This window comes from Anas platyrhynchos, chromosome 3, assembly GCF_047663525.1.
Source record: "Anas platyrhynchos isolate ZD024472 breed Pekin duck chromosome 3, IASCAAS_PekinDuck_T2T, whole genome shotgun sequence".
NCBI lineage: Eukaryota > Metazoa > Chordata > Aves > Anseriformes > Anatidae > Anas > Anas platyrhynchos.
The window spans coordinates 20,527,494-20,554,598 of NC_092589.1; the positions used below are offsets into that span (position 1 = coordinate 20,527,494).

At 40.2% G+C, this 27,105-nt stretch overlaps 1 protein-coding gene across 4 annotated transcripts in view; it reads left to right on the forward strand.

Annotated features, from left to right (window-relative positions):
* Nucleotides 1-27,105, forward strand: part of RPS6KC1 (ribosomal protein S6 kinase C1) — an 86,489-nt gene that overhangs the window by 30,580 nt on the left and 28,804 nt on the right. For all 4 annotated transcript variants that reach the window (XM_027453712.3, XM_072035503.1, XM_027453715.3 and 1 more), the window contains 2 exons: nt 8,793-8,911; nt 16,713-16,805. In XM_027453712.3, coding sequence (XP_027309513.3) covers nt 8,793-8,911; nt 16,713-16,805 — 212 coding nt within the window. The remainder of the gene's footprint in view (nt 1-8,792; nt 8,912-16,712; nt 16,806-27,105) is intronic.

The following is a 27,105-nucleotide window of genomic DNA, read 5'->3' on the forward strand; positions in this document are numbered from 1 at the left end:
TGGGGTTTAGTGACTTCTGCAGGGCTCAGAGCCTTACAGGATGTGTGCGGGGGAACTGTGGCACGAACTGTAAGCCAACGTGTAGGGCATGATAAAGAGATGACTTCGAATGCAGTTGCTTAACATTGCATTGTTAAAGAGCGAATAAATCCGTGAAAAGGTGGAATGTAAAAATCTGTTCTTTCTTCCCTCTTTTGGGGGGACAGCTAGCAGCGCTGGCTTGATGCTGAGCTGACCTTTCCAAGATTTCTGAGTCTGTCCTCATAGCAGCTCCTTGCCAGGTTGCTGCTTGTGCCCAGCCTCTCTGACAGACATCTCTTCCTGCCTACACAGCCTTTTATCTCGGCTGTTGTTAGCCAGCACTTAGCTGCAGCTATGTGCATTAATCTTTTTTTGACTCATGCTGTGTGGGGTTTTTTACCTCCCATCAGAAGACCTGGTAGGGTTGCCACGCTTCCTCCAGCACACAGTGTAGACAAAACAGACTGATCTAGGTTACAGTACTGCTTCTGTCCAGGTGGGAAAGCTGAAGTCTCTGACTGCAGAATTAAATGTCTCTGGCCATGGAGGTGAATTAAGGCAAATTACTAACTGGAATTGAAAAATCAGTTAGGTACATTTGAGGGCATGATGCTGTATGATAATCAGGCTCTATTTTTTTCCCAAAGAGTTCTTGTATATTCAGCTTCTGTTTCTTCATATCTTCTTTTCCTCCTGTCCTCTTTTCCCTTCCAGTATCTTAAAATAACCCGTCTAGCTTCAGAGCTGTGCAGAAGGACTGGTATAAGTTTGATCTCTACAGGGCTCGCTGCTGGCTCTTATGTTTTAGAGATTCAGGCTGTCAGTGATCTCTCAAGGATAGGTACTATTTCCCATAGCACTATATAAAAGCACACACGAATTACTTTTAATCCATATATATGAGTACTATTAGACTGCCAGGATTGATGAATCTTATAGTTGTGCTTTCACCTGGCTTCTTCCCCTTCTTTCTGCAATACTTTATTCCTCAAACTGTGGTAACTTCTGACTTGAAGGGGTAGGTGTCTGTGTGCCCGGGCTTCCTCTGCTCTGATTGCTAATGCAAAGTTGGACTAGGTCTTTTAGGAAGGAAGAGCATAGAGAAGTTTGAAAATCTTTTCCTCTCCTCTGTGGTGTTGGCCTGTGTGATTCCTTTCGCTGCTCTGACCGTCAGAGTGCTCTCCTATTTCTGTGCTCCTTGTGTGGGAGGACCGGCTGCTGCTGTCACCATTTTGTTTCCCCTTCCATGCTAGGATGCTGTTCCTTGCCTTTCTGTCTTGCACCAGTCACAGTTTCATGTTTTTTTCCTTATTCTTATGCACTTTTACAGAAAAATCTTCACGGGTGTTCCTTGTGTTGTGAAGTCTTACTTTGGTGAAACGCATTACATTTGAAGTCTGAAAGTTTTAGCAGATGGATGGGGAATTCATTTTATTTTTTTTTCCAGTTAGTCACACGTGCATGTGAAAAGCTACAATCTTGTGTATTTAACGGGAGATTTTCTGGATAAACAGCTGTTTGTTGATTAGCATTTCTGCAAAGTTACTCTTTTATGATGAGCGTTACCGACTCTTGGTTACTGGTCACTCAAGCAGATTTCATCTGCACCATTATTCTATGTAATCTTAATGTTTGCACATATGCCAACATTTTCTTTCCAGAAGTGTATTTACCTAGACATTTCCATCACTGGTGTGTAACCTTAGGTTTGCTACAGAGAATGGAAATGGTAACTTCACGGGGAGTGAAGATCTCTGTCTCGAGCAATGTGCATTAAAGGAGTCATACAAAATACAGACATAATAGTTATGAGCATGCCAGAAAATTGGAAGAAGGATTCTTGGTGTTCACACACTGTCAAGCAGATGTGCTTTAGCATTGTGAGGTTTTATTTTCAAGTTGCTTTTCTTCTTGGTTGCCAGTGTACAGTACTGTCCTGACTCTTCAGAAAGTAAGAAAGAATAGCTCTGATAAATAAGATGCATCCCAACCATCTCCTATCAAAATGTTTGGGAAAATGAGGAAAAAATCACTTCAATCTGTTTTACCACAATGGGTTTAGTTTTGGTCTTAATATTTTTAATTTTTACAGTCTTTTTTTCAGCAGCAGAATTTGGCCACCACCCCAAAGTAACTCACCATGAACATCATATATAGCATATTAGAAATTATGAGCCAGTGGGCTTATTTCATCATTCCAAATTGCCACCTGCAGCTAAAATCTAGAGCATCTTTTTTTGATGCTGAAGTGTCCCTCTACCCCAGCACCAGCCACGTTTCTCTTAAGTAATTGCTTGAAAATTAAAGGTTACTTTGTCTCCTCTGAAAGTTTGGAGACTTGTTCCCAAGTCAGCAGCTCTTCCTGTTCCTGAAATAAATTTCGGGGTTTTAAACTGTGTCCAAAGTGGTCACAAATCTGTGCTGGATTATGAGTCGCATTGTCACTTACAGTGTGCCTGAGCTTTTGTTTGGCTAATATGGACAAAGGAGTCTGCTTCACATGATGTAAGAAGTGTTTGCCCTAAGAAGAACAGAGGTCCTCTTGAACCAATTAGGCAAAAATAACAGCTGGGCTACCCACTAATAAGGAAGGTGCTGCTAAACCTCTTTTCATTGTGAGAAGAAATAAATCTTTTAAGGCTTACTCCCTTGCATTTTTATAGAGAGCAATTCTTTGAAAAATCCAGCGATCCAGCTGGGTGATATGTGCAGGAAGACTGTGAAGAAGATAAAGAAACTTTTAAAAATAAAAAATGGTATTATAGCTATTAGATTTGGCAATTATAAATGTTTCATTGAAGATTTCACTATTTAGAGAAAGTTTTACTGTTTAAATTGTTAAGTACGTGGAGTTTGGGGTTAGCACAACAGGCAGTCTCCCACAAGTTCCTTGTAGCCTGTTCTGCAAGAGGACATTCCTTCCTGGAGCAAATCGCTTCTGATACCTTCTTAAACAAAGGCAGCCTGCGTATATTTTTAGTAAGTCTGAGAAAAAAGCAGCAAGATTTGGAATATGGAGGTAACAGAAGATTGGGACAGGTAATGCGAACTTTTTAGTCCTACCTCTTCTGTGGAAATGGGCAGCTCCTGGTCTAGCAGCTAGTTAGATTGGGAATGCGCTGGGGTTTTCCTGCTGGATCAGCTCTTTCTGAGAAAATCTGTAATGCTTGGTGGGGGATGATATGGAGGAGGTCAGACACGAAGGCAGGAGTATCTAGAACTCCTGGGTGGGTATTATATACCGTGACTTAACTGAATGTGTGATATTGTATACGTTAATGGCAAATGATGTGTAGGGCTGTTTTTGTTTGCTACCATCCGGTAAGATAAGCATCTTCCCCAGGACTTAATTCCATCCTGGATCTGGGGAGAAGACTAGCTAATGACCAGAACAAGCTTGAGAGCACTTCTATGCATCTGCAATAGAAGTACCTGAGATTATTTGGGGGAAAAGGACGGGTTTCTCTGTGGTCCTTATCTCCCAGATTTTTTTTTTAAACTTTGAGTTTATGGGTTATAACCGCATTTCCACAGCTTTTTGCTATTAACACCTAAACATAAGTCGCTTACCTATATGCCAGAATCACAGAAGATCTGATACCCAAGTAAACAGTGAGCTCAGCCAAACGCTTAACCAACGCTTCAACATTAACCAGTCTTTCAAAAGTATATATTCTTCTGAGGAGCCATGAGGTATGGGCAAGAACGCTGTCTGCAACGTTGCTGGTTTCCCAGCTGCTGCTGCTCTGTCCATATTCTGTGGAAATGGTGCTTCTCTGTATTTTGCATTCAAATCAACGGGCTATGGGGAAAATAAGCCTGCAAGTCGCAGCTGAACTCAGTGGCACAATTATTCTGATATCTGTGGTTTTCCTCTATCAAACCCTCAAGATCATTTGAATGTTGTTAGGAGCGTCTGTTTTTGTAAATATATTGTAGCTGAGCTGTCCTTAGAAATAAAAATTAAAGAACAAATTTTAAATCATTGGCTGCTGTCCTAATGTCCTGGCTACTGTTAGTTTGGTCAGCGGGTGGCCTGGTCAGCCTTTCCAAAGCCAATTTTCATTTTAAGATATTTTTATTTCTTTGAAATAGGCAAAGCCTTTGGAAAATGAGGGAGCAGGCTGCTTGTGCTTGTGTAGATGAAGGCTTATATGTGCGACAAAGTAGCTGTAGAGTTTTTATATTCTGTTTGCAGTAATAGTAAACAGAGCATCTAAAATAACCACTTGCACATTGCAACAAACACATCATCATTTGCTTAAAAAGAGTTATAATTACAGTTGACGAAGCATGGACACCATAAAAAATGCATTAGTTTGGCTTGACACATTAATTACCTGTTTTTGCAGATGTTTTTATATATTGTTGTGTGAACAGTTTACAAAATAATTACAGGAAAGTCATATGGAAAATAAACTAAGTGGGTGGTTTTTCGCCTTAATATTTTCATTCATGTGAATCTGTGTGAGGCACAGCTGCTCCGTAGCAAATGCAGAGGGAGAGAGAGGGGGAGCGATGAGGAATCTTGAGGGGTTTTTATTCTAAGGTCTCTGATCAGCGTTGCTGCACTTTCATATCGTGCTTTAGCAGCGTAGTTTTTAAACATGTAAAATGACATTGCTGATTTAATCCCAGTGATCAGGAGGGGGTAAAAGCTTTGATCCTGATCAGATGAAACATAAATCTTCTAGTATCTAGGAAAATAAATGAAAAATCAATATTATTTTAAGCAGGATGATCTTTTATGAGCAGTTGTAAAGATTCATCAAAGGCTTTGACACAGTTTAAACATTTCCTGTTTGCTGCCATTTAAAGAAAAATGCCTTTCAAGTTATAAATTGTAATTAAAGAGATACCTCTTTAGGTTATTGTGGGATAACCACAGAATGAAAATAGGAGCTCAATCTGCTCACGCAATGTTGAAATCAAAAGGTCTTCCCTAGAAATACATTTACTTGTCCTTTTAAGAATAGGCATTCTGTGTAACTTTAAAAATTGCATCTCACAACAAAATGCAATATTGCATTTATGAAAAAAATAAGCATAGTCTGCATCAGGTGTAACGTTATCAAGTACAAGGATTTGTTCTAGCAATGATTTAATTTTAAATGAAGAGTTCTATGACTTGAAATTTGGCATACATGCTGAAGATTATTTTTAGTTTAATGAGATTTTATTATTAATCACCTGGTGTTTAAGACTTCTAAAGTAACATTTTATATATATATTAGATTTATATTCTGCATTTCTTTACGTTTTTTTTGTGAGGTATTAGCTGTTTAAATGGGGAACTGTACTGGAATCTAACTTTTATTTTCTTAACATTTATTGGTTAAACTAATATTAAAACATAAAAATCTGAACTCTGTAAATCCAGTTCACCTACTCTCACTGAAACATCCACCTTGTTGCAGTATGCAGAAGTGGAACTGATAATGATCTTACTCCTGACTGAGGTACAAGAACTTGTTCAGTGATTGTTGTGTTGTGAATCCGCACCCTCTTTTATGGCTGAAGATTTTAATGACCAAACAGTTTGTAAATGTTTTTTAACAAATTATTCAGGAAGGAAAACTAGAAGGAAAACTGAAATTAATGTCTTGTGAAAGTAGGGAGAACAAAGACAGCTCTAAGGGGACATCCTATCTTGTTTGCGTTAATTACTGTAAAATTACTGAAGCATTGAAAAAAGGCAATAAACATCCAAACTAAATACACATAACTAACAATTAAGCAGTAAGCCTGACTTTTATGATAGCCTTAGACATTAGCCTAGCAGTTTTCTACCAGTTTGCTTGAAGAAAATGCTGGCTGAAGAGTTTAATGTTGCTGTGCAGATGATTTTTCCCTGAGCAACGACCACTTTGTGTGTCTTAGAGAATGCGGGAGATTACCAGTGATGACAAGAAAGTTTTACGGTGCTGTAAGATTAAATGTAAAGATGAAAGCAAGAGTGTTAGTCATCTTTCAAGAAACTGCAACATGAGTTATTTAGAAAACAAACAAACAAAGCCCTGTGCACCTATTTCCCTCTTGCTAAAGCCAAACCCAACTTCTAACAATTTTTTTTTTTTTTTTTCACAATAGTAGTAATACTGGTAGTCTGATCTAGGGGAATTTCACCAGATGTGTCCAGCAATTGTGGAGGCTGATGTAAGAGGTGCTGGACCTAATTAAAAAAGAATTAAAAAGTCTGCTCTCTCTTTAAGGTGAGAGGAATGTCTCAGAAATTTCAGTAAGCTGAAAGTGCACTGAATTTGTGACTGTCCAGCTTCCTCCCAAACCAAGTGTAGTCTGAAGTATTTATGGAGAAAGGCTCTGTATCTCTATCTAAGGAGGTAACAATCCCTTTTCTGTCCTGCTGGGAGATGGATAATAAGATTTACTTTTAATAAGATTGCTTTCAGCAGAACTTGGAGTAGATCAGAAGTCCCTTCTACTCTGCTATTGATAATCCGTGTGGCAGTTCTGTGGTAGTCGGTGATCATGGCATGAAAATGAGGGGGAGTCTTTATTTTAACAGGGTCAAAATGACTGACAAAGCAAGAGCAATGTGGAAAAGAGCCTTTGCCTTGCTCTAAGGATTGTTTAAAGCAAGAGCGATGATTCCACTTGGAGTACAGCGCTCATCTTTGTGGCCTGCAGTGTAAGAAGGAGATTGACCTTGTCCAGAGGAGGGCCATGAAGATGATCAGGGAGCTAGAGCTCCTCTCCTATGAAGACAGGATGAGGGAGTTGGGATTATTTAGCCTAGAGAAGAGCAGGCTTCAGGGAGAACTTGTAGTGGCCTTCCAGTACCTAAAGGAGGCCTACGGGAAAGCTGGGGAGGGACTTCATCACGGAGTGGAGTGATAGGACAAGGTGTAATGGTTTTAAACTAAAAAATAAGGTAGGTTTAGATTAGATGTTTGGAAGAAGTTCTGTATTATGAAGGATCAGAGAGATTTCCTCCTGCCATGGCCTGTTGGAGATCAGTGGCAGCAGCTCACCTCATTTGGGTCCTACAGCAGTGAGGCTGCGTGCCACTTTCTGAGAGGCTCATGCATGCATCCTCTGTAAGGATGTGGCTGACCACAGACAGATGGGCACAGGCAGAGGACGTTGCCATTGCAGACACCTGCATAACCACAGGCGACGTGACCAGACGGCTTTCTTTTCAGCTGTTCAGGAGAAGACCCGCTGGGCAGGTCTCACTGGTAGCTGGTCCCAGGCCCATGGTCCTTCTCTGAGGCGTTTTTTCCAGTTTGCCTGCTAGTGTTGTCTGAAGATTGGTTGTACAATGGATGTGCAGAGAGTAACAAACACACACATGTAGAAAATGGGGAGGAATAGAGTTTAGTAAGAAGGCAGGGCAGTAAGAAGACAGGGCCTCAGCCAGACGAGCTTGCTAACCAGCAGCCTGCTTACACAGGCAGCCAATGTAATTCCTATCTCTGCTTTGTCATGCTAGTCCCCTCCACACCTACCTTGTCCCTCACCTTTAGTCCTGACCCGTAACATCTCACAATGAGTCTTACACATTCCCAAAATCCCCCCCCATAAAACATTCCACGTTAAGTTCTGTGTACAAGCCTTTACACAGTAAGTTCGTCTTCAGTCCCTCTCAGACATCCCATAATAAGTTCACTCTTTTATAAGGCTAGTTCTTAATAGCCCACAATAATCCAGTTCCTTTCTTATCAGTCACCAAGTTTGTGGTTGAACTTCTTCAAGGTTACACTCGGTGGTTCTGCAATGGCCCATTGATCGGTGTCTTGTGAGTTCTGGTCTTTGTTACGGTCTCTGTTATCTGCTGTTTGTTAGGGTTTGTGTGTTTGCATGTTTCATTTATTACCTCTCCTGTTTCTTGCCTTGTCTTTTATGTTGAGTAGCTGTTAGTCAGATATCCTTGCAGTTCCTTACCCTGTTTGAGGGTCGGTGAAAGGCGCTGATTTGCACCTTGGGGTTCAGAAGCCTGTCAGAGCCAAGGCTGTGTTTTTGTAGGTCTTGGACAGCCTCAGTTATTTCCTTTTTTCTTGGCAATTGACTTTTTTTTTTTCTATTAAAAAATGAGTCTCTTATAGCAATATACTGCTCATGTTGAGAATGCCTGAACATAAACTGTAAGATTTAGAGTAAACATAAATTTTGCACAGTACCATGGGATTTTTCCCTCGTGCAAAAGTTTGAGTAGTTTAGACAACCCAACGGATGCTCAGCTATCTGGGAAGTGAAGTAATTGGGGTAAGTGGTTCTTCCTTTGCGCCTGCGCCACCCCAAGCCAACAGCAAAGGAGCAGCTAGCATCAGAAAGTTGTGAGCAAGAGTTCTTCATGTCTCTTGTGTTGCCTTCTTGCTATTATAGCATTTGTCTTCCCTTTATACTTAACAAATGCCATATTAGAAACATTGGGCAAAAACCCCCAGCCTAGCAAGTTTCTTTGTAAATTCCTTATGATGTTTTGTGTAATTGATTTTTTTAGGGTACAACGTGGAGATCAGTGGTTTGTTTCAGTTCACTCGTATGTTACACTAGGAACATATTAACAGATCACATCAAAATGAGTTTTTTTTTTTTTTTTTTTAAATTAACTTAGTCTGTTACAAGGTTTAAATTGTTATTTTTGTAGAACTCTGAGATCATAGTGCTTGCATTCTGGGAGATGCATATTTGCAGTTTTGATTATGAATAACCTGAAGTAAATCAAAAAGGTAGAATCAAAGCAGTCATATGCTTTGATTACTTAGTACCTCTCTCTGTAGAAAAAATAACTTTTTTTTTCCATTGAGGTGAATCAAGTCCAACTCGTCGAGAAGCAGTGAAAAGGAAGACAGCAGAATACCTTATGCGTGCTGAAAAAATCTCCAGTCTCTACCACAAACCCTCTGAAGATACATCTGTTTCTATGGTAGGCTTTAATTTCTTGTTTTATGAACCAGAATTTGGTATAATTAAATTGTTCTGTCTTTTAGCAAAGCATATTCAAGTTGGAGGTTCAAAAACTATTTGAAATATCTCTGTTTCAGGAGGCCTGAGGAGTATTTTGATATTACGCTTCTGTTAAGTTGCCATTATTTTCTGGTTCCTGTTGGTTTCATTTCACAGCATTATGGTTCTTGACTTAATCTAGACCTGTTTCTTTTAGCACACTTTCCTTCTAGTCCATAATTGATGATGTGAATAATTATGCTAAAGAAAATAAAGGTTTTAAAAAACAAACAAACAAAAACCCCAACAACTCTAAACCATTTCTAGAATATAACATTTATTTTTACTTTCTCGTGGTAATATTGCTCACTCCTGGAGGGAGCAGAAGGGCTGTAGGTTTCTTTAGCCTGACACATAATGGTGTATCAGAACTGAGTTTAAGTTCATGGAGGTTCATGGGGGCAGGGATGAGAAATAAATACTTAATTGGGCAAAGGTTCTTCCTGATTCCTTCAAATGTCTCCTGGTTGTGCTTCAGTGATCAGTAGCTTCTTTATTTGTCTGGAGTTTCAGGAGTAATTCCTACCGTCTTAAGCAGAAACACCCTTATCTGTACTCATACTAAAGATAAACAAAGCTTGTTTCAAGACACCCTCAATAAATTTCTACTTTGCCCTTCCCCAACCAGTTCCATCAGGACTTATCTTTCTTACTTTAGATCTTTACTGCAGTCATGCTAAACTGTGTGCCATTGTTAGTTGACTGCCTTATTGTAGTAAATATAAAAGTTACCAACTTCCCATCTCTCTACATTTTTATCAATTAGGGACAAAAGGCCCAGAAAATCATTGCTCCTTAGGCTGCACAGATCCAAAAAGGCTTTAAGGAGACCACAGCTACTCAAGTGTGAAGCCTTATAAAATCCGACTGCCTAATAAATAAATTAAAAAAGCAAAATCACTGATTTTGAAGGGTAGCTTTCTCTGTATTGAGAGGCCACAAGGACATTTTTTTTTTTTTTGAGGATGTACCAAATGAGATATATTTTGTGAGATTTGGAGTCTTGCTGCTGCTGTGAATTGTACTTTGAACAATTTAGTATTTTGGACTGATATGAACTCCTACTAGGTAGTCTTTCTTTGGGTCAAACACTCCTGAAAGTGGGGAAGAATCTATACTGTATGAAAACCTCAGTATGTTTGGAAACTGTAGAACAAGGAAAAAAAAAATCCAAAGCACAACCTATTTTTACCTTTTCATAAGTTTAAAAACTAATTGCAGTTGGAGAGGAGGAAGAAATAGGTTGCATTTCTGTATGTGGGCTTGAGAGGTACTTCTTTTCTTATGTTGCAGTGAATAAGCTAAATGCCTTCTTTGCAGATCCAAAGGAAAGCAGAATTAATTGGGGTAAGACAAAAGAAGAAAAAAAAAGTGATGAGACTTTTTCTTCCATGTTGAAACTTCAAATTGACAAGTTAGGGCAAATCTGACTTTGCACATGCAAAATGTAACGACAGTCTTATTCTTTTTTTTTTTTTTTTTTTTTTTACAATAAAAAACATGTTTCTGTCATGGGCCTTTGTTTTCCCTGTGGCTGTAGATGTATTTTAGTTTCATTTATTTGCTGCTCTTCATAACACAAACTTGAATTCTGGTGGTGGAGAACAGCTTGTCTCTGAGTTTATAGCTAAAAATTAATTGGAAGAAACCTCCCAAAGTTACTGTAAGGGTCATGAAAGGAGCCACTAGGAACTGGCATGTTTTATGCTTTGGCTTTTAGGAAAGGAAAGTGTCTTAAGGAAAGTGAGGAATGTGACTCTTTCTGCAAGGTGTTTACAGATCAAACTGGAATTATTGCACCTTATTTGCTGCTTATCCTTTATAACCCCCAAGATAGTTTGTTTTGGTTTTAATGTGAATTATTTCATCCCTTGCAGACAGTGATAAGTGCACTGATATGACCTGCATCTACAGGCGGTGTGATTCTGGGAAGATACTACTAGAAAAAGCAAATATTAATAAGTCTAATTAATAAGTCTATAGTGTTAAATATTAGTGTTTGTGCTCCTTGCAACTTCACACCAGCTTGGTGTTTTTCTAACTGCCATTTGCATGCCTTTGGTCATGCTGGGGCAAGGCTGGTCTGTTACTGGTAGCACCTCCTGCTGTTCTAAGTCGTGTTGACTGGCACAACCTCTTGTTCAAATGCTGGTGCTTGGGCAGGGTACCTGTGCAGATGTACAAAGCCTTCTTTGCCCACTTGGATCTGAAAAGAGGTCTCTCATCACTTCGTCCTTGTTGGAGCGATATTGAAGTCTTTGAGAAGAACAACTGCATTAGTACATACACGAAGACTTTATTAGAAGTGTGGCCAGTTCGAACTGTACCACTGGAAGAGGTTTGTAAGAAGATGATGGACAAACTGTATCCTGGCAGTGCCTGTGCTATGATGGGCAGAGTGTGATTTTGTTTTGGGAAGCATGGTTCAGTGCTGGTAACTTCATGGGATGTGAGGGTGCTGAAACTGGCTGCACCTCGGAGGAAGAGGTCTGGCTAGTAAGCAAGAGTAAACATTTAAGTCAGTGTTCTTATTCATGACTATTCATATTCATGATTTGGAGCTAGATGATCTTTAAGGTCCCTTCCAACTCAAGCTGTACTGTGATTCTGTGACCTGATGTTATAATGCAGAACCACTTTTGTCACCCATGGCTGGTGTGGAAAGCGTTGTGTTTCCTATTGTGCCCTTACAAGGAACAATCGCAGTGATTGGCATCACCTAGGCTCACCTTGCTTTCTTAGACGTGACATTTGACTTCTTTCTCATCAACCAGACCAGAAAAACATCCAGCAAGGAAAGAGGTAAGCTTGCAAGTGTAGGTTAATTATTGCCTTGCACCTCTCAGCTTCTCATAACTCCCAAAAGCTTTGTGCACTGGTCATGTGCTTTACCATATGAGGCAATCTCAAAAGACTATGTATGAAGAACATACCTCAAGCCACCTATTTTCCATCTGAACACCAAGCGGCAGTGAAGCAAAAGGCGCTTCTCTCCAGGCCTCGTGCAGAAGGAAGCAAGGTATTCTGCCGTGGCCTGAAATACCAGGCTCTTGCTTCTTTGAAGATGAAGGCCCAGCATTTCAGAACTGCAAAGAAAAAATTAACTTCGATGCCATGGAAACCAAACAAAGAACAATAATAGTTTGCTACTTTTCTTGCCTCAGCAAAAAGCCAACAGTGTAGCCCTCAAGGATAGCATCCTTAGCAACCACCCTGCTGCTGTCAAGTCTGAGTGGTGAAGAGAGAAACGTAAGAGGATGTGTTTGAAGAACTCTTGGCACTGTTAAATAAAAGGTTATGGGCAGAGGGCATAAGGATGGGTGGAAGATTTCTTAAGGCTGAGAAGCAGTACAGGAAACTGACGCAACTGTGTCTGACCATGAACTGGGAACTCGCTTGATGAGGTTTTGTAAACATTGAGAAAAAACCTTGCTGTGACCTGAAGGAGTGGGAGATGTGGAGGCAGCTTCTGGAGATTGTAAACAGGCACGCGGACCTTATAGAAAAACAAGCTGCTGCGAAGGCTCTTCCTCCTCTGGCACAGCACCACAGCCTCAAGGGCCTTCTTGATGACAAATACTCAAGAATGTTGCGTGATGGCTGCAGCAGGCCATTTTGCAGATTCTCAAGCTGTATTTTTCTCCTCTGCTCCCTGATGATTAGCAGCTCTGAGGGGAGCCACCTCCAAGCCTGAGTGAGAGAGAGCTTGCTGCAACAGCCTTTGGGTCACATTGGGTTGGCCATCAGAAAGCTTCAGCCTAGTGTAGCTGTCAGCTGCAAGGTCCAGCATGGAGCCTGTGCATAGTTTATGGGTCTGTTTCAACTTTGTTGGTGTACTCATAATGCATATCTTCCCTACTCTTTGAAACTATTTCTAGTTCCACTTATGCCCAACTTTTTATATTTGGAATTGTCTCTTTTTGCCCTGTTACAAAAGTTGTAGTTTTTTAAAATGTCAAATGTTTTCATTTTTTCAAAGCGGTTTAGTTAAGAGAGTAACATGCAAGCCTGACGCCTAAACAGGAAAAGCAGTCTTCATCCTTCAGAGTTTTCATATGATATTGTATTTCCTAAAAGTCTTATTAAATGTGCATGAAAATTGCATAAAGTGTAAAGAAGATACACTGCTGTAGTTCTGTGAGATGCAAGTTTAACGTAAAATGGAAATTCAGTCTGGAGGCTTTCCAGATCATGCTGCATTCCTACCAGCTGCGGATTCCAGATGTGTGCGACCCCAGCTTCATGGAAGATACAGTTCCAGACTGGTGTTCGCTGGGGACCTTCTGAAGCACACCATAACCCAGTCTCTGTTCAGATGCATGCAGAAATGCAACTTGTTTTTCACCTGGTAGAGTCGGGATGTTCTGCCAGCCCAGGAGAGCTGGAAGCTCTTACACACTCATCACGTGGAGCCTCGCACCTCAGGCCAGCAGTGTCTGCTTCAAAACAAAGAATCTCCTTGCTGAAGTCAAGGCTGTGGCCATGCCACAGGGGATAGTTACTGAAGTCATCAGGCACTGACCTCTGCGTGGTGAGAGGCGATCTCATTTTGATGCGCAGCTCAGAGCTGGGCTTTATACTGATGTTCATGAAAGTGCTCTTTTTTTATCCTGAAATTCTGTTCTGACTGCTGTCAAAGGTGGAAGGATCAGCGGTAGAATCGTTTCCCATCAAATGGTGTTTCTGGCACCAGGCTAGAGAGAATGCTTTTACCTTCTCTGAGGTTGATGTGAGAAGCTCTTCCTCCTGTTTGCCTGGCTAGCGGTGCACTCCTCTCTCCCCCTGCTCTTGTATCTGTCCGCAGTGATGCCAAAGTTGAGACAAGAGCTGTTGCTTTGCTTCATTGTGTAGCTTCCAAAAATAGAGCCTTTTGAAGGCAAGTGATGGCCACAAATTGCTGTCTTTGCAATGGCCAGCATCAAAACCAGCATCATCCTTTGCCATTTAAAATTAGCGCAGGCTTACCTGGTGGCGTTGGGAAAAGGACTGTAGGAATTGGTGGCATAGATCCCGAGTCAGGTAACTCCAGGTGGCTTCTGCTGTGCAGCTCAGAGTGTAGTCTGGAAATAGTTTCAAAACGCACAGGGCTTTGTAGCAGGAGAGAAGATCCTGGAATACCTGAGCAGTATGCTGAGAGTTTGGGCAGGTTGCTGAAGGTGGGCTTCCTGTCCTTCTGCAGGTGTAAGTAGTCTGACACTTTCTTTAGAACATAAGTGCCTTATTCCTAAAGGCAAATTAAGCCTTTGACTTCTGTTAGTCTCCTTCCTGTTTCTTTTTTTTTTTTTTTTAATTCCTCTGGTTTTGATAAACAAGCTGTCCTTCAGTTATTTTCCTAATCGCTGTCTACATGCTGAGCTTGGGTTTTTCACTTGTTCAGAGGGGCAGACAGATTCATATAACTGTAGGTCTGGAAATGGGGTATTTTGAGTTTGCTTCCAGCCTGCTTGACAACACAATGTGATGCCTCTCCATCACTGGGGTCAGCTGTTAGACTTTGCAACAGCAAAACCAATGTATTCTAAAGAGCAAAAACTAACCCCAAACCGTTGGAAATGGAGAAACTACTGGGAACCATGGAGATGTGGACGTGATTGTTAATTATTTCAAGGTGAGAAGCAACTCTAGAGTGAATACAAGAAGAAAAGCACTGTGTATGCATTATTTACTGACCATCATTGGTGATATTTTAGACAAAGACCCAAAATACATAGTGTTTTAATTCAGGGTCTACAGACGTGATGGGTGTGGAAGTCTGATTCTATAGCATAATTAGACAAGGATTAACTTCTCTAAAGATGTGTGGACTTAATTCATGGTTAAAATGCTATGCTTAAGAGAAAACTTTAGAAGCATGATTATTGAGGACTGCTAAAAAAGTAAGAGCATGAGATAGAAGGGAAAATCTTTTACAGTAGTCTAGAGGATTTGAGAATATTCTTTCATTAAACACGTTCCTTAGAATGCTTTTGAAATCTTGTCATGAATAAACTCTGAGTTAGCACAATTCTTTGTTTCAAAGCAAATATTTCGCTAATGCAGAAAAATTGCATACTTAAAATACAATCCAACAAAAGGACACCCCCCCACCCCATTGTCTAGGAGCTCACTGGTATGTGGGACCTAAATTAAGTCTGAAGAAAACATTTGATGTAGAATTATTTTCCTCTTCGTGCTAAAAGCTTTAGTGATTTGTAGAAACTGGGCTGTTTTCTCTTAACTGATATCGGTACTCTTATTCAGCAGTGTCTATGTGACAAAAAAAAATAAAAAAAATTTATAAGACCTGGTCAGATAGATTAAGATTAATACTAAACTCTTTTAAACATAGAGCCCAGCAGGTGAACAAAAAGAAAAGCACACTTTTCTCCATACTTTTTGAATGTGTTTTTCACCCTCTCTGTTGAATTTCACAGGCAGTGCTAAAATAAGAGCTGATTTAGGGAAAGAATTTGGAAGGGGAGAAGATGGCCGACTGACAGCTTGAAGGGGCCTGGCTTAGGGAGAACTTTGGGGAGGTGCTCTGGACTCTGAAGATAGTGCAGTGGAGATATTGGAGGGAAAACTTCAGTTTTTCTGCAAGTTTCGGATCATTTTGAGGATTTTTTTTTCTTCTCCCCCCATGATTAAGCATTTTATCCACACTGTAGTTCCTTACCAGCAGTTTCCCTTTATGGTATGTTTGTTAATGAGGTCTCAGGCTGCTGATAAATTAGATTAAAAAGAAAATGAGATAAACAGCTATTGATTTTTAGGAAAAGAAAAAAATAGAGTTTAACTTTCCTATTCTTCCTTCTTTGTTCATAAGAAGGGGACTTGAGGAGGCCAGGTTCTGCTTAAAAAGAGTTTGGTGATCAACAGCGTTGCAAATGAAGTTACCTTATTGGTGAGGAAGGGATTCTGGTCTGTCATTCTGGTAGAAGCCGCGTGATGAATTTTTGGAGGAGGATCTAATGAATTCTCTCAGTTTGCACCTAGGAACTTCTGAAAATGTTTGTTAACATGCCAGAGGTAAATGTGATGCTTAGAAAGCTGATCGTTGTCCCAGAAGACATCCAGCTGAACTACTGTTCCCTCTGACATGCAAACTGAGTCTGCCCTGAGAAATTAGAAAACATAGCATGGACAAAAATTTATGCATATTAACAACTTCAACAGTTAGCTCCTGCCAATTCTCTTGCCATCGTGTTAATTTCTGGACTAATAGTATGTAGCTAGCTACCTCTTTCTAAGGCAATTTCAGGAATCATTTTTGTTGTGCACCTTGCTATTAAGAGGATTTTATAAAGCTCACCAGAGAACAAGAGAATCCTGTTTATAATTCTGTATTTTATGTTCTTCAAACTTAAAAAGCCTCTAATTTGCTTTCTCCTCTTCAGTGATCTCTGAATTATTTTGTATCCAGAATACCTATGAGGCTTTGATTGATTATTGGGATGGGCTAAGAATTCAGCAATCGATTGCCAGGTTCCATTAAGCATAGAAAGTATAAAAACTCATTATTTTTTCTTTTTAAAAATTTTGTTTTCAATGTTATCTCAGTTTTATTTACTTGCAAGTTGTTTTTTTCCTCACTAAGGACAAACAGAAAACTTCTCCTTTCATCTTCACTCTCTCTGATTTATGATAAATTTAGTTTCCTTCGGCCTGGCATTTGCTTCAGCAGGCAGTCTTCCTTCAAGTACCACCCTGATTGATGTATAATCTTTGATATCTTCCATTAGCCTCCAGGATCACTAAGTTCAAGGCCCTCTTGGAACCTAAGGAGCCCTGCCGAGGAACTGAAGGCCTTCAGAGTCCTTGGGGTGATTGACAAGGTAATTCTTCAGTGTCTCTTCAAGAGTTCAGTCATAAATCGACTGCATGCTGACATTTTGTCTTTGAAGCTGTGGATCTTAAGGATATGAAACAAAAGGGGAAAATGACTCAAATGCATCTGCACTTTAAAATAACAAAAGTAGAAGAAAAAAGGCTTTTATCTAAGCAATTCATGTAAGGTCATGCAAAATATATTTGAGCTAAAGGATAAGGTACATGTTTGGTGGCATTCGATAGGATGAAGTCATGGTTACAATGCTGGGGTAAGGATGAGTTGATGTGTTTTCGGTTGAATAAACTGGTGGGTATTTGAAATATGGAAAGGTAAGAATTCTCACTTTTGAACTATCGCTTGAAATGGGGCTGGAAGGATGACAACTGTTTGTTCTCCTTCTCTGAGAATTTGGAATTGAAATCCCTAGCCAAGACACAGATTCAGCAACGAAGCCATGATTCTTTTTGATTCATGCAAATAATCTCCCAAGATCCCAGGGTAATAGCCCTCTGTAAACAGTAAAGAACCATACAGATTTTTTGCAAGCCTAATTAAGAGACCAGAAGAATTGCTGCATTGTTTTGATAATGCTGATTAGTTCTCACCTTACCAAATTCTTCTGAGGTGATGCATTATTCAGCAGCGTGGCAGTAGCTAATGGAGACTGTTAAGGCTCAGTTTCTTCTTCCTGTGCCAATTCCCTTGTGCCTTTTGATAGTTCCTCATGTAGTCCCTGGTTTGTGCATGGTGTACCGATGCTTGGTCAATTTATGCATTTGTAACTTGCATCAGAAAAATTAGATGGTCTCTTAAGGTCTGTATTTCTTTCTCCTCATTAGACTGAACCTAGCTATTGGAACTGTTTTTTGTTTCTCTTTGCCTGTTTTGTTGTAATTATGTAGATAAGTTGGTAACTTCTCTTCAGAGAGCTATATGCAGTAGGCATTGGGGTTGTTTTCGTAGCACACAAGGATTTCTCAGCCTTGACTTCATATTCGTTGTATCTTCTTTCCTCTGTTTTGAGTACAGAATTTAGCCTGTTTTGCTCTATATATGTGTTAAAGAGACTGGTTTGAAAAGAACTCCGATCTGCTTGATCAGAAGCCACCAACTAATTGACCATGGTAGGCATGAACTTTGTGAATTAGTCTGACAAGGCGAGGCTGCAGAAGGTGTTGGAAATGAACTGAGAAAGACCTTTTCAGTACCTTCATTCTGATATAGATACAAGGAGCAGCAACTGGAGAAGATGCTTGATTAGAGTCAAGGTTTTGGACTCCCTGGCATTATCAGATCTCCTACATCCCTCTCAGCACAGTTCTAATAAGTGTCTCAGGTGTGAGTTGAATGTACCCAGACCTGTGTGGCAGTGCCGGGAAGAACTGGGGTTCTGTCATTGACAGAAATACAAGATCTTCGTGTTGGAGATGTGTGCGAGGAGTGGTGTGAGAGAACAGGGCTGTGTGTACAGCTGGTACGCCTGTGTGTAAACAGTATTATAGGGGTCCGAGTTAATGTGTAATTGCTGTGTGGAAAAAGCAGCAGTATTCCCTCAGGTGTCTTTGTGCTCTGCATACCTGCTTCCAGATTATCCTTATTACACACTTAGTCTTGTCTTTTATCTTACTTGTTTCTAAGTGTTCATCAAGTAGTGACGCAAATGAAAAGGTGCTGTAAGTACAAATGTCCTGTGTGTGAACATGAAGCACAGGTGCACACGCATATCTGTGTGACAGAGATGATGCCCCTGCCTTTGGTTTAAAACACCATCTCAGTTTCTTCTTCACCGTCACTTTTTTTGCCTCCATCTCTGCTTGTATATACTGTGTAAAGCTCACATCATGGAGAAATCCAAACTGGTGGGTAAGTTTCTGTTGCTGGTATCCGTGCTGGGCCCAAGTGTGTGGCCTGGAGTGTTTATTCTTGAAAATGGATTCTGATTTTCAGAGCCAGAGTTGAAGGTGCCGCGCTTTCTGCTTTTGGGCCCAGGTCTATAACTGACTCAGCATCACGCAGAGTTTTGCCTGGAAATAGTCTTCTCCTGTCCTAACCCTGAGGTGTCTTTGTTGGTTTCAGCAGAACGTGAGTGTGTGGATAGTAAGGAGCCACTGACATTTTACTGCTGTCTTGCCTGGTCCTGTCCAAGACTGGCCCAAGCACAGGGAACCGTAAGCGGTGGTGGCTGGTTCGCAGTCGTTCTCCCACTGCCACTTGAGGCCCAGGCTGGTGTCTGCCTCTGGCAGTGCTGACTTGAGAAAACCAGCTGTTAACCTTCACTCCACCAAATACTGAAAGGTTCCGTGCCTTGCCTCAGAGTAATGTCAGTCTTCGTTCTTCTTTTGAAGCCACTTGAAGTATTTTGAATTGGTTTCCTGTTCACAGATAAAATGCTTGTTGTTACCTGAAAGGTTGGATTTTCCAAACTCTTTTAGACTAGGCAAAATTATTAGACATTTAATTTTAGTCTGTTTTATTGCTGATGAACCATCTTGGTCCCTCAATCTGCCTTTCCACCTTCCTTGTCACCTGAATATTTTTTTTTCCTGGGTTGGCCCTTTTCCTGCTGAAGCTGAGAGAATTAGAGATCTTAGCATTACTAAACTCTGAAAAGTGTTGTGAACATTCATAGCAGAGCTCCCATATCAGTGCTTTGCCTCTCACCCTTTGCTTCTACTCTTGTACAAAGGCTGTGGTACAAATCCAACTGCTTTAATAGACCCAAGAGGCTGTACACCAGTGCTTGAGGAAACCAGGTTCCTTAAATGCTGCTGTGTTTGCTCACTTCATGGTGTCAGCGGTTAACTAGATGGTGTTTGCAGGTATTTTGTGTGTTTATTATGGGAAGGGTCTACCTGTGGATAGGTTTCTTAAAGTTAGAGGGTTAATTAGTTCCGAATGTGGCTTTTGTCCTGCAGATGTTGTGGGCTTTAAGCTCTGTTGCTGGTCGGAAAGCATAGCTGTCATTAATATTAGCAGAGGTACCATGCTGAAAACAGGCTGATATCTAAATATTTTAGCTATCGTTACCAGCAACCAAGAATGATCAATTATTTTATCAGTTCATGTGCCTTAAAGTAGAAAGCTTCCTTTTTTTTTTTTTTTGAATACCAAAGATTTTTGCTTTCAAAATTTGTCTAATTAAAAAGCCAGGTTGCAGATTCTGTACTGAGTTTCTGCCCTAGGCAAATCTTCCCTTTGAAGCTACAACTGGCCCCCGAAGAAACTACTTTGTTATGGTGCTGCTGGATACCTTAACAATGCTGTTTCAAGCCCAATTTCTTATTCTTTAGAACCTTCTGTTATTTAGATTCATTCAATTTAAAGATTCATCTTGAAAGCTGAGTACATTAAGTAATAACTATGCCTCTGTAACCAATGACTGTCTTTTATGTCTTTTCTGTCTCCTCCCCTGGACCCCCATCAAGCCACATTGTCTGTATTGGCACCGATGTGACTGTGATCAGTCTTCCACAGATGTCTGTACATTTGAGCTTGTTGTTCAATACACTGTTTGTTAAGCTCCATTATACAACCGAAACCTGGCAAAAATAAAATACTCTCATTGGGGCCTTCGCTAGCATTATTTTGGGAGTTTCTGAGGGGGATTCTATAAGTAAATAACTTTTTTTCTTTTTCTGAAGAGCTGGAAGCATTTCTGTTAGTCTTCACTATAGGTTTTTTTCCTTTGCTATTATGCTATTGTGAGGAGTCATAACTAATGTTAATACACTGAGATTAACTGACCTTAGGAATACGCAGAACAACCAAATCAGTGTTATTAATGATTTAGGAAGTGTGGTTACTGCTTGTCTACTCGACCAGTGAACATGCAAAAAGCAGAACTATAAGGAATCTGTGGAGTTCATATGCATGATCTGCAGACCCATAGTTGAATCAAACAGTTTATGGTTAGTTTTAATAGAGCTTAATCAGAGAGTAGGAGAAACGGACTCTTTTTAAGGCAGTGTGTGCTGTGCATGAATACTTTATATTGTGGTAGCTGTGTCCTTTTAGTGTTTGCTTAAAAATGTAAATGTTCAGCATTTTATTTTGAGGTGAGTTTAAAGAGTGGTGCAGTTGTGAAATGGAGTTGACCATAGCAGATGGTTTCTCTCACCTGGCTCTCACGTGCACGTTGCCAAGCTTCTTTAGGTCGTCTTAGGGATTTGAATGAGAGGCTGTGTGTACATAAGAGGTGTGGGGGGGAAAGGAGCTGTAATAAACAGCATGATGGAGTGCAGATATTCAGTCTTGTTTCATTATTATGCTTAGAAAAAGAGGAACTGGCTGAAAAATGTTATAATGAATTCAACTGACTAGCAAGTTTTCTTCATCCAAACACCTCATAATGGAAAATAGCAGTGGCAAAAACGGTTAAAAATTTGAAACTAGTAATAGTAACTATTAATACAAATAAAGAAACTTTCAGGGGCTTGTTTTAGGTTATGTTAACCCTTTAATTTCCTAAGTAACTTGCTAAATCCTATAAAACCAAACCAATTTACAGAATCATCATCAAAAAAGATTTCTTGATTTCTCACCACCCTTTTCCTATTGCTGGAGGATTACTCCTAAGCTACAGTAAGGCTTAAACCCCAAGTAAACAGGCTTGCTCAACTCTAAAGCTGAATGAATGAACAAATAAATAAACAATTGCAGGCTGAACTATATGTATCTTCTGATTTTCAGAAACAAATCATTTATAGAGATTTTCTTCTAAATTAAATAAGTTTGTCTTCTAAACTAAAATTAAAAAACTGTCTTCCTAAATGTTACCAAGTTTGCTTGGTTCATAACAGGTGCCAGGCATTACTCTGATGCTGAGGGGCATTTCATATTGTAAACTGTATTCTCGGCTGTAACATGCCAGGTATGTTCTTTAGCTTAATATTTCACCATTTGTCATTTCTTGACCAGGTATTAGTTTGCCATAAGATAGTGAGCTTTCCTTTCTGTTACAACCAACTGAAAGTACTTAAAAACTTGAATTTGAATGTATGCTGCTTCCTGAGTATTTGCATTATTTAAAGCTGCACCATTTGTCTTTTAAGTACGCTATTATTGCAAGTCATAGAATATACAAACCCTAAGTTCCTTAGCATAATGGTTTGAAAGGAGGAATAATTGCAAACTGAAGATAATTCATATTGCACAGGTACAAGGATAAGCAATAATCACATTTTTCATACATATTAGCCAAATGTAATCTCTTTTTATAACGACAGAGGGAGACGAGCTCGAGTCCGGGTGGTGTAATCTGAAAACTGACAAGAATAAATCTGTGTTAAGTAGATCTTTTAATCCTGGTAACCTTGACAGCCAGCACAGCTGAAGAGAGCAGGGGGAATTGCACGCCTGCTTCTGCCTCATCACCACAAGTGTGCCCTGAGCATGGCAGTCCGCTGTGTGCCTGCCCCAGCTGAGGGGGCAGTTCCTCCCTTGTGAAGTCCCAAGTACTCGTTCTAGGATCAGGCCACCAACTTGTCTCATTCCTGGTGGTCTATCACTACCTGCAATAGGGATTTTCCTTCCAACTGGTGCAAGGACAATACGGTGGGTGGTCATCTGATCCCTCTGAGTTTTTAGGGTTTTTGTTAGAGAATCTACCTTAAGATGAGATTGAATTTGTTTAAGAAGTAAGGACCGGAATCAATAAATGACCCGCTGACATTACACGATGAGTCCTCAGTGGAGAACAGCAATTCAATAACAAAACAGAGCTATTCTTTCAAAATCATCTCTCAGCCGTGGCATATCTTCAAAACCCTGAAAGTGTCTGGTACTGTAGTAAGGGATAGTAAGTTACTGCAGTAAGTTCCATTTTTTCATCAGGCACGAGCTATTCTTCAACCTACATTACTGAACCTAAAGCCCCATTTTTGTAAGCGATTATGTTTTGAGGTGTTTATTTTGATCAGTGTTAATTGTTGCTCAGGTACATAGAGCAGCACAGCCATGTTCTGTGCCGTGCCCTGCAAGTGTGGAAAAACATCAGTGTTAGATACTGGCTGGGATGGAAGGGGAAAAAACAGAAAAGGAAGGGGGACTGGGAAAGCAAATGACTGCAGTGTGTTCGAGCACTGCATTTATATGAAAGCCACCTGCAGGACAGCGGCACATTTCGAGCTGTACTCAGTTCTTGCAGTAGTGTCCCCTGCGACCTTGGTTGGGTGCTCGGTAGGGTGACTGATGGTTCACCACGCTCTTTTTTCCTGGTGACTTGCCTGTTGCCTGCCTCTGGGTTTGTGATTCCCCTTATGCTGACTTCTGCAGTATTCCTTCAGTCTCTTATCTCAGGGCTTTGATGCATATGTTCTGAAGGTGGCCACCGTGACTTTGGGTGGCAGCAGATGGTAAACCTTCAGGCTGCCACCGGCTATACTGGTGTTAAGTTGGAAACTTAACGTTTGATGAAGAATCAGTAGTGCATATGAAAGAGCTTTTACTGCAGAAATATCTTTTAATTAAAAAAAATTAGCATACTGAAACATTTGCTAATTTCTGTGCATTTAAAGGATCCTAAAATGAACTGTTTTCTTAAAGCTAGTCTGTCGTTATTTACCAGGCAGGTTTTATTTTATTTTTCTCCAATTAATTGTACCTACTGTATTGAATTGAATTTAATTTATTTTCCACTAAGCTGTTGGATGCACTGTAAATCAAATCTAAGAAGCTAATTTTAAGTAGCTGCTGTCAACATCAGAATTAACCCTTGACTTAACCCTCCCTCCCCCTCCAAAAAAACAAACACAAAACAAAAAGCCAAACAAACAAAACCAAAAAACCCCAAACCCCAAGTAGAAAATTGCATTTGGCATCACAGAGGGATATTGCTATCTGCCAGTTGACTGAGATGCTGCCATGCAATGTTGTTGTGTTCACCTGTGTTTTAGGTTGTGCCTGAGAGCTGACTGCTTGTACAAAATAGGGATAAGTGGTGAAGACTCTTATTCACACTACATATTTGTGACAAGCCTTAACTGCCTGTCAGTATTTTTGGCCACTTTGATCTTGTCATCAGCACACAACAATAGGGAAAAATGAATAAGCAACAGTGGTGCTGCAGAAGCCAGTGTGATGCGTAGACTGTTACCGTGTTTGTACATTAGTACTACAAATAGGATTTTGTTTTGTCTCCTTTTGTGTCACAGCCCAGTTGCTCAGTGCCCAGGAATGCCCTGCTGTGTGTTTTTCTACCTCCCCTCTGATAGAGGATGCTGAATGTTGCAGTTGACAGCTCATTGTTTTGAGGTATTAAATATTACAAGTTACACAGTAGTCGTCACCAGCAAAACAGGCTCCATCAGCTTATTGCAAGCCAGGAGCAGCCTGCTCTGACACAAGCATCTCTGTCTGATTTGCTCTGGGGAGGGATAGAGTTACGCAGCGGGGAACGTTATGTGGAGATCTGTTTTGTCCTGGTATGTAGCTCTGGTAGAGGTTTGTCACTTTGCATTTTAAAAAGGAACTTTAGGAAAAGAATTGAAAAACTTGCAAGTGCTCCCTTCTGCAGTGAGAGAGAGGTGTGAAGGTGCATAGACAGCAAAGACTTGTTTGGGTAGCCTGACTGGCCAGAACCTGGCTGGAAAGTATGAGGTGAGGAGAATGAATTGGTGTTTGGGTCACTAGCAGAGTCACCGCTGTGCACTTCTGCACAACCTGGGTAACGTGTCCAAGAGCTGCTCGCCTTCCTTTGCTCTGTTTGTGTGACAGAAAGTCAGGCAAATATATTTGTGACGGTCTCTTAGTTTCTTTCCTGGTCTTACCCCTTCCTGAAATGTTCTGATCAGGGATTTATTCAGCTGTGTATTCCTTTAATTATTTGTGTGAGTCTCGTTAGACCACCTTTTTGTAATATGCATGCAGGCTGCCTCTCCTACAAATAGATTTTGGGTTTAGCGGACCCTTGCAAAGTCCACAGTCTGCCAGGGTCAAATAGCAGCGAAAAGTGCCTTTTGTGGTTCTTCCTGGCCTGCTTGAAATCCCCTGTGAAGGAAACAGTCTTGTGGAAAAGTAGGTATTGAATCAGCTAAGAAATAATTTTCCATTGAATGAACCGGAGCTGTGGCTTTTCGTCACTGGGGGAAAGTTACGATGCTTGACAGGGAAGCTGGTTAGTAGGGCTGGTTAGTCCACCTAGGTAGTTAACCTCAAAGGCACACAAATATGGTTTGTTATTACTGCTGTTATAAAACGGTAGCTGCTACTTTCATTTCGATGCAGTATCACAACAACAGATGAAGGCAGCCCTAAAGGGACCCGTTGTCTGCTTTATTCCCGTTCGTGGTAGTCGTTCTATATGTCATCGTGTAGGGCTCGGGCTCGGTAAGCTGCTCTGTTACACCATATGCTAATACCGTGCTGATAAGCAAGTGTGAAAAATGAAAGGGAGGAATACATTAATTGTATTTGTGCAATAAGGTATGCTATCAAAGGTAATTATTTCATGACAGTTTTAGTTATAGCAGTTGTTTTATCATGAAATAAAAGATGGCTGTAGGAGCCTTTTATTGGAAAGACAATTGTATCAAATTAGTACCAAATTAGATTTTTGTCTTTATAAAGGTGAGCAAACCCATGAGCAGTTTTTAAATTGGTGTCTTCTACTCTACAAATGAACAAATCCTGTTTGAGGGTTAAAGAAGCTATTATTCCGTCCTTTATGCTGACAGCTTCATTACTGATTGGCCTACTGTTGGTATTAAAAAAATGTTTGGCTCCTTATGATCTTTGTGCATGCAACTATAATATTAATACAGACCACGGAACTGTTCATTAAGAAATGACTTTAAACGAGGTTGATGCTTGTAAATCTGGAGAGATACAGATGTTAAATGCTGTCATTCCTTTTCCTGTAGAGCCGTATGGCTAATAATTTCCAAGTGGCTAAAGCTCTTGTTAGCAAGAGTGCTGGTGTGTTAAGAATGGCCCTATAAATAACTTTAAGAACTGAAGTTGAAGGTGCTTCTTTTAAAGACTATTGTTAACTAAACATTATTGCCAAACAGATGGAAAGCATTCACCAGCCTGATGTTTTTAGGTCTAATTATATTATCGCCAGTCCTGGTACGGCTCAGTTGAAGAGGTGTATCCAGAGGCCAATTTATAATCATTTAGCCAACACCTGTTTGGGAGATATTGACAGTCAAAGGGCACATTTAAAAAAAAAATCACATATGTTCTTGTATTTATTGCCTCAATGTGAACAGTGTCTAGTTACAAACAAACTTGGGACAAGAAGAAAGTGACTGTAAACACGTAATTGTTTTGAACCATTTTTATCTGTCTCCTTTTGGCATCTCTTGCAAAGTGGCTTTTATTTTTCCTCTTTTGGTTTTCTTTATTGTTTGTATATTTTTTTTATTGACGTGCCTTTTTGGTTAAGCAAGGATAACAAAAGAAAATTCGTGGTTATCATTTATTCAGCTTGTTTCTACTGTTTCTGGAAGACACAAGTAAGAGACCTGAAGAATTGTTTGGAGAAACTCAGTTTACGCCATTGGCATGGGAACTGCTTGTTGTTTCTTTCTCAAAAACCATCAGCAATTGCATCTTCTGATAATATTTGTTCACTAGAAGGTAGAGAATGGCTTTTATAATACTGGGTGCAACCCTACTACAAGAGGAAGTCTTTGAGATGGAGAAATAGCTCTTGCTCTTATTTCTTTTGGTGAAATTTGGCAAGAGCAACGATGAGAAAAAACTCCAACTCGCTTCCTTTTGCTTGAAATACTCAGAAGTGCAATGGGAGAGAACAAGGACAGCATTTTGAATGTGGCCATCCCAAAGAGCAGTGCTCAGTGTAGTAACCCCAGTGCTGCATTTTCAATCCTTCAGGAGCTTCATTTTGCAGCCTAAATATTTTGTTATAACTGAATTTGACTGTTTGTACTCAGAGCTTATGAGGTCTGTTGTAAATAAACAGTGGGTGCAGATCTTGTTCTTGCTCCTCCAGGAGGATTGGTCTTGTGCTTGAGCTTGTTTTTTTTGTGGCTGTCTTGCAGCTGGTGCTTTTCAAGTACATCTGTGTTCTTGGAGTTTACAAACAATCCTAAGCACATTGATTTGAAGACAGAGATGCAGAGAGTTCCAGCTCCCTGAAGATGTAGTTTTCCAAATATATATACATATATAATTTTTGTTTGTTTTGTTTTCAGCACATAAACAAACAGCTTGCTAAGAGGCAAGACATTGCTTAGTGCTCCTGTCATCACAGTGCTGTGCTTACAGTGCTTTCAGCGGAGGTAATGTGCTCCTGGCAGAGATGTTCTCTGCAGCTGTAGGTGTTTTCTTTTCTGCAGCGA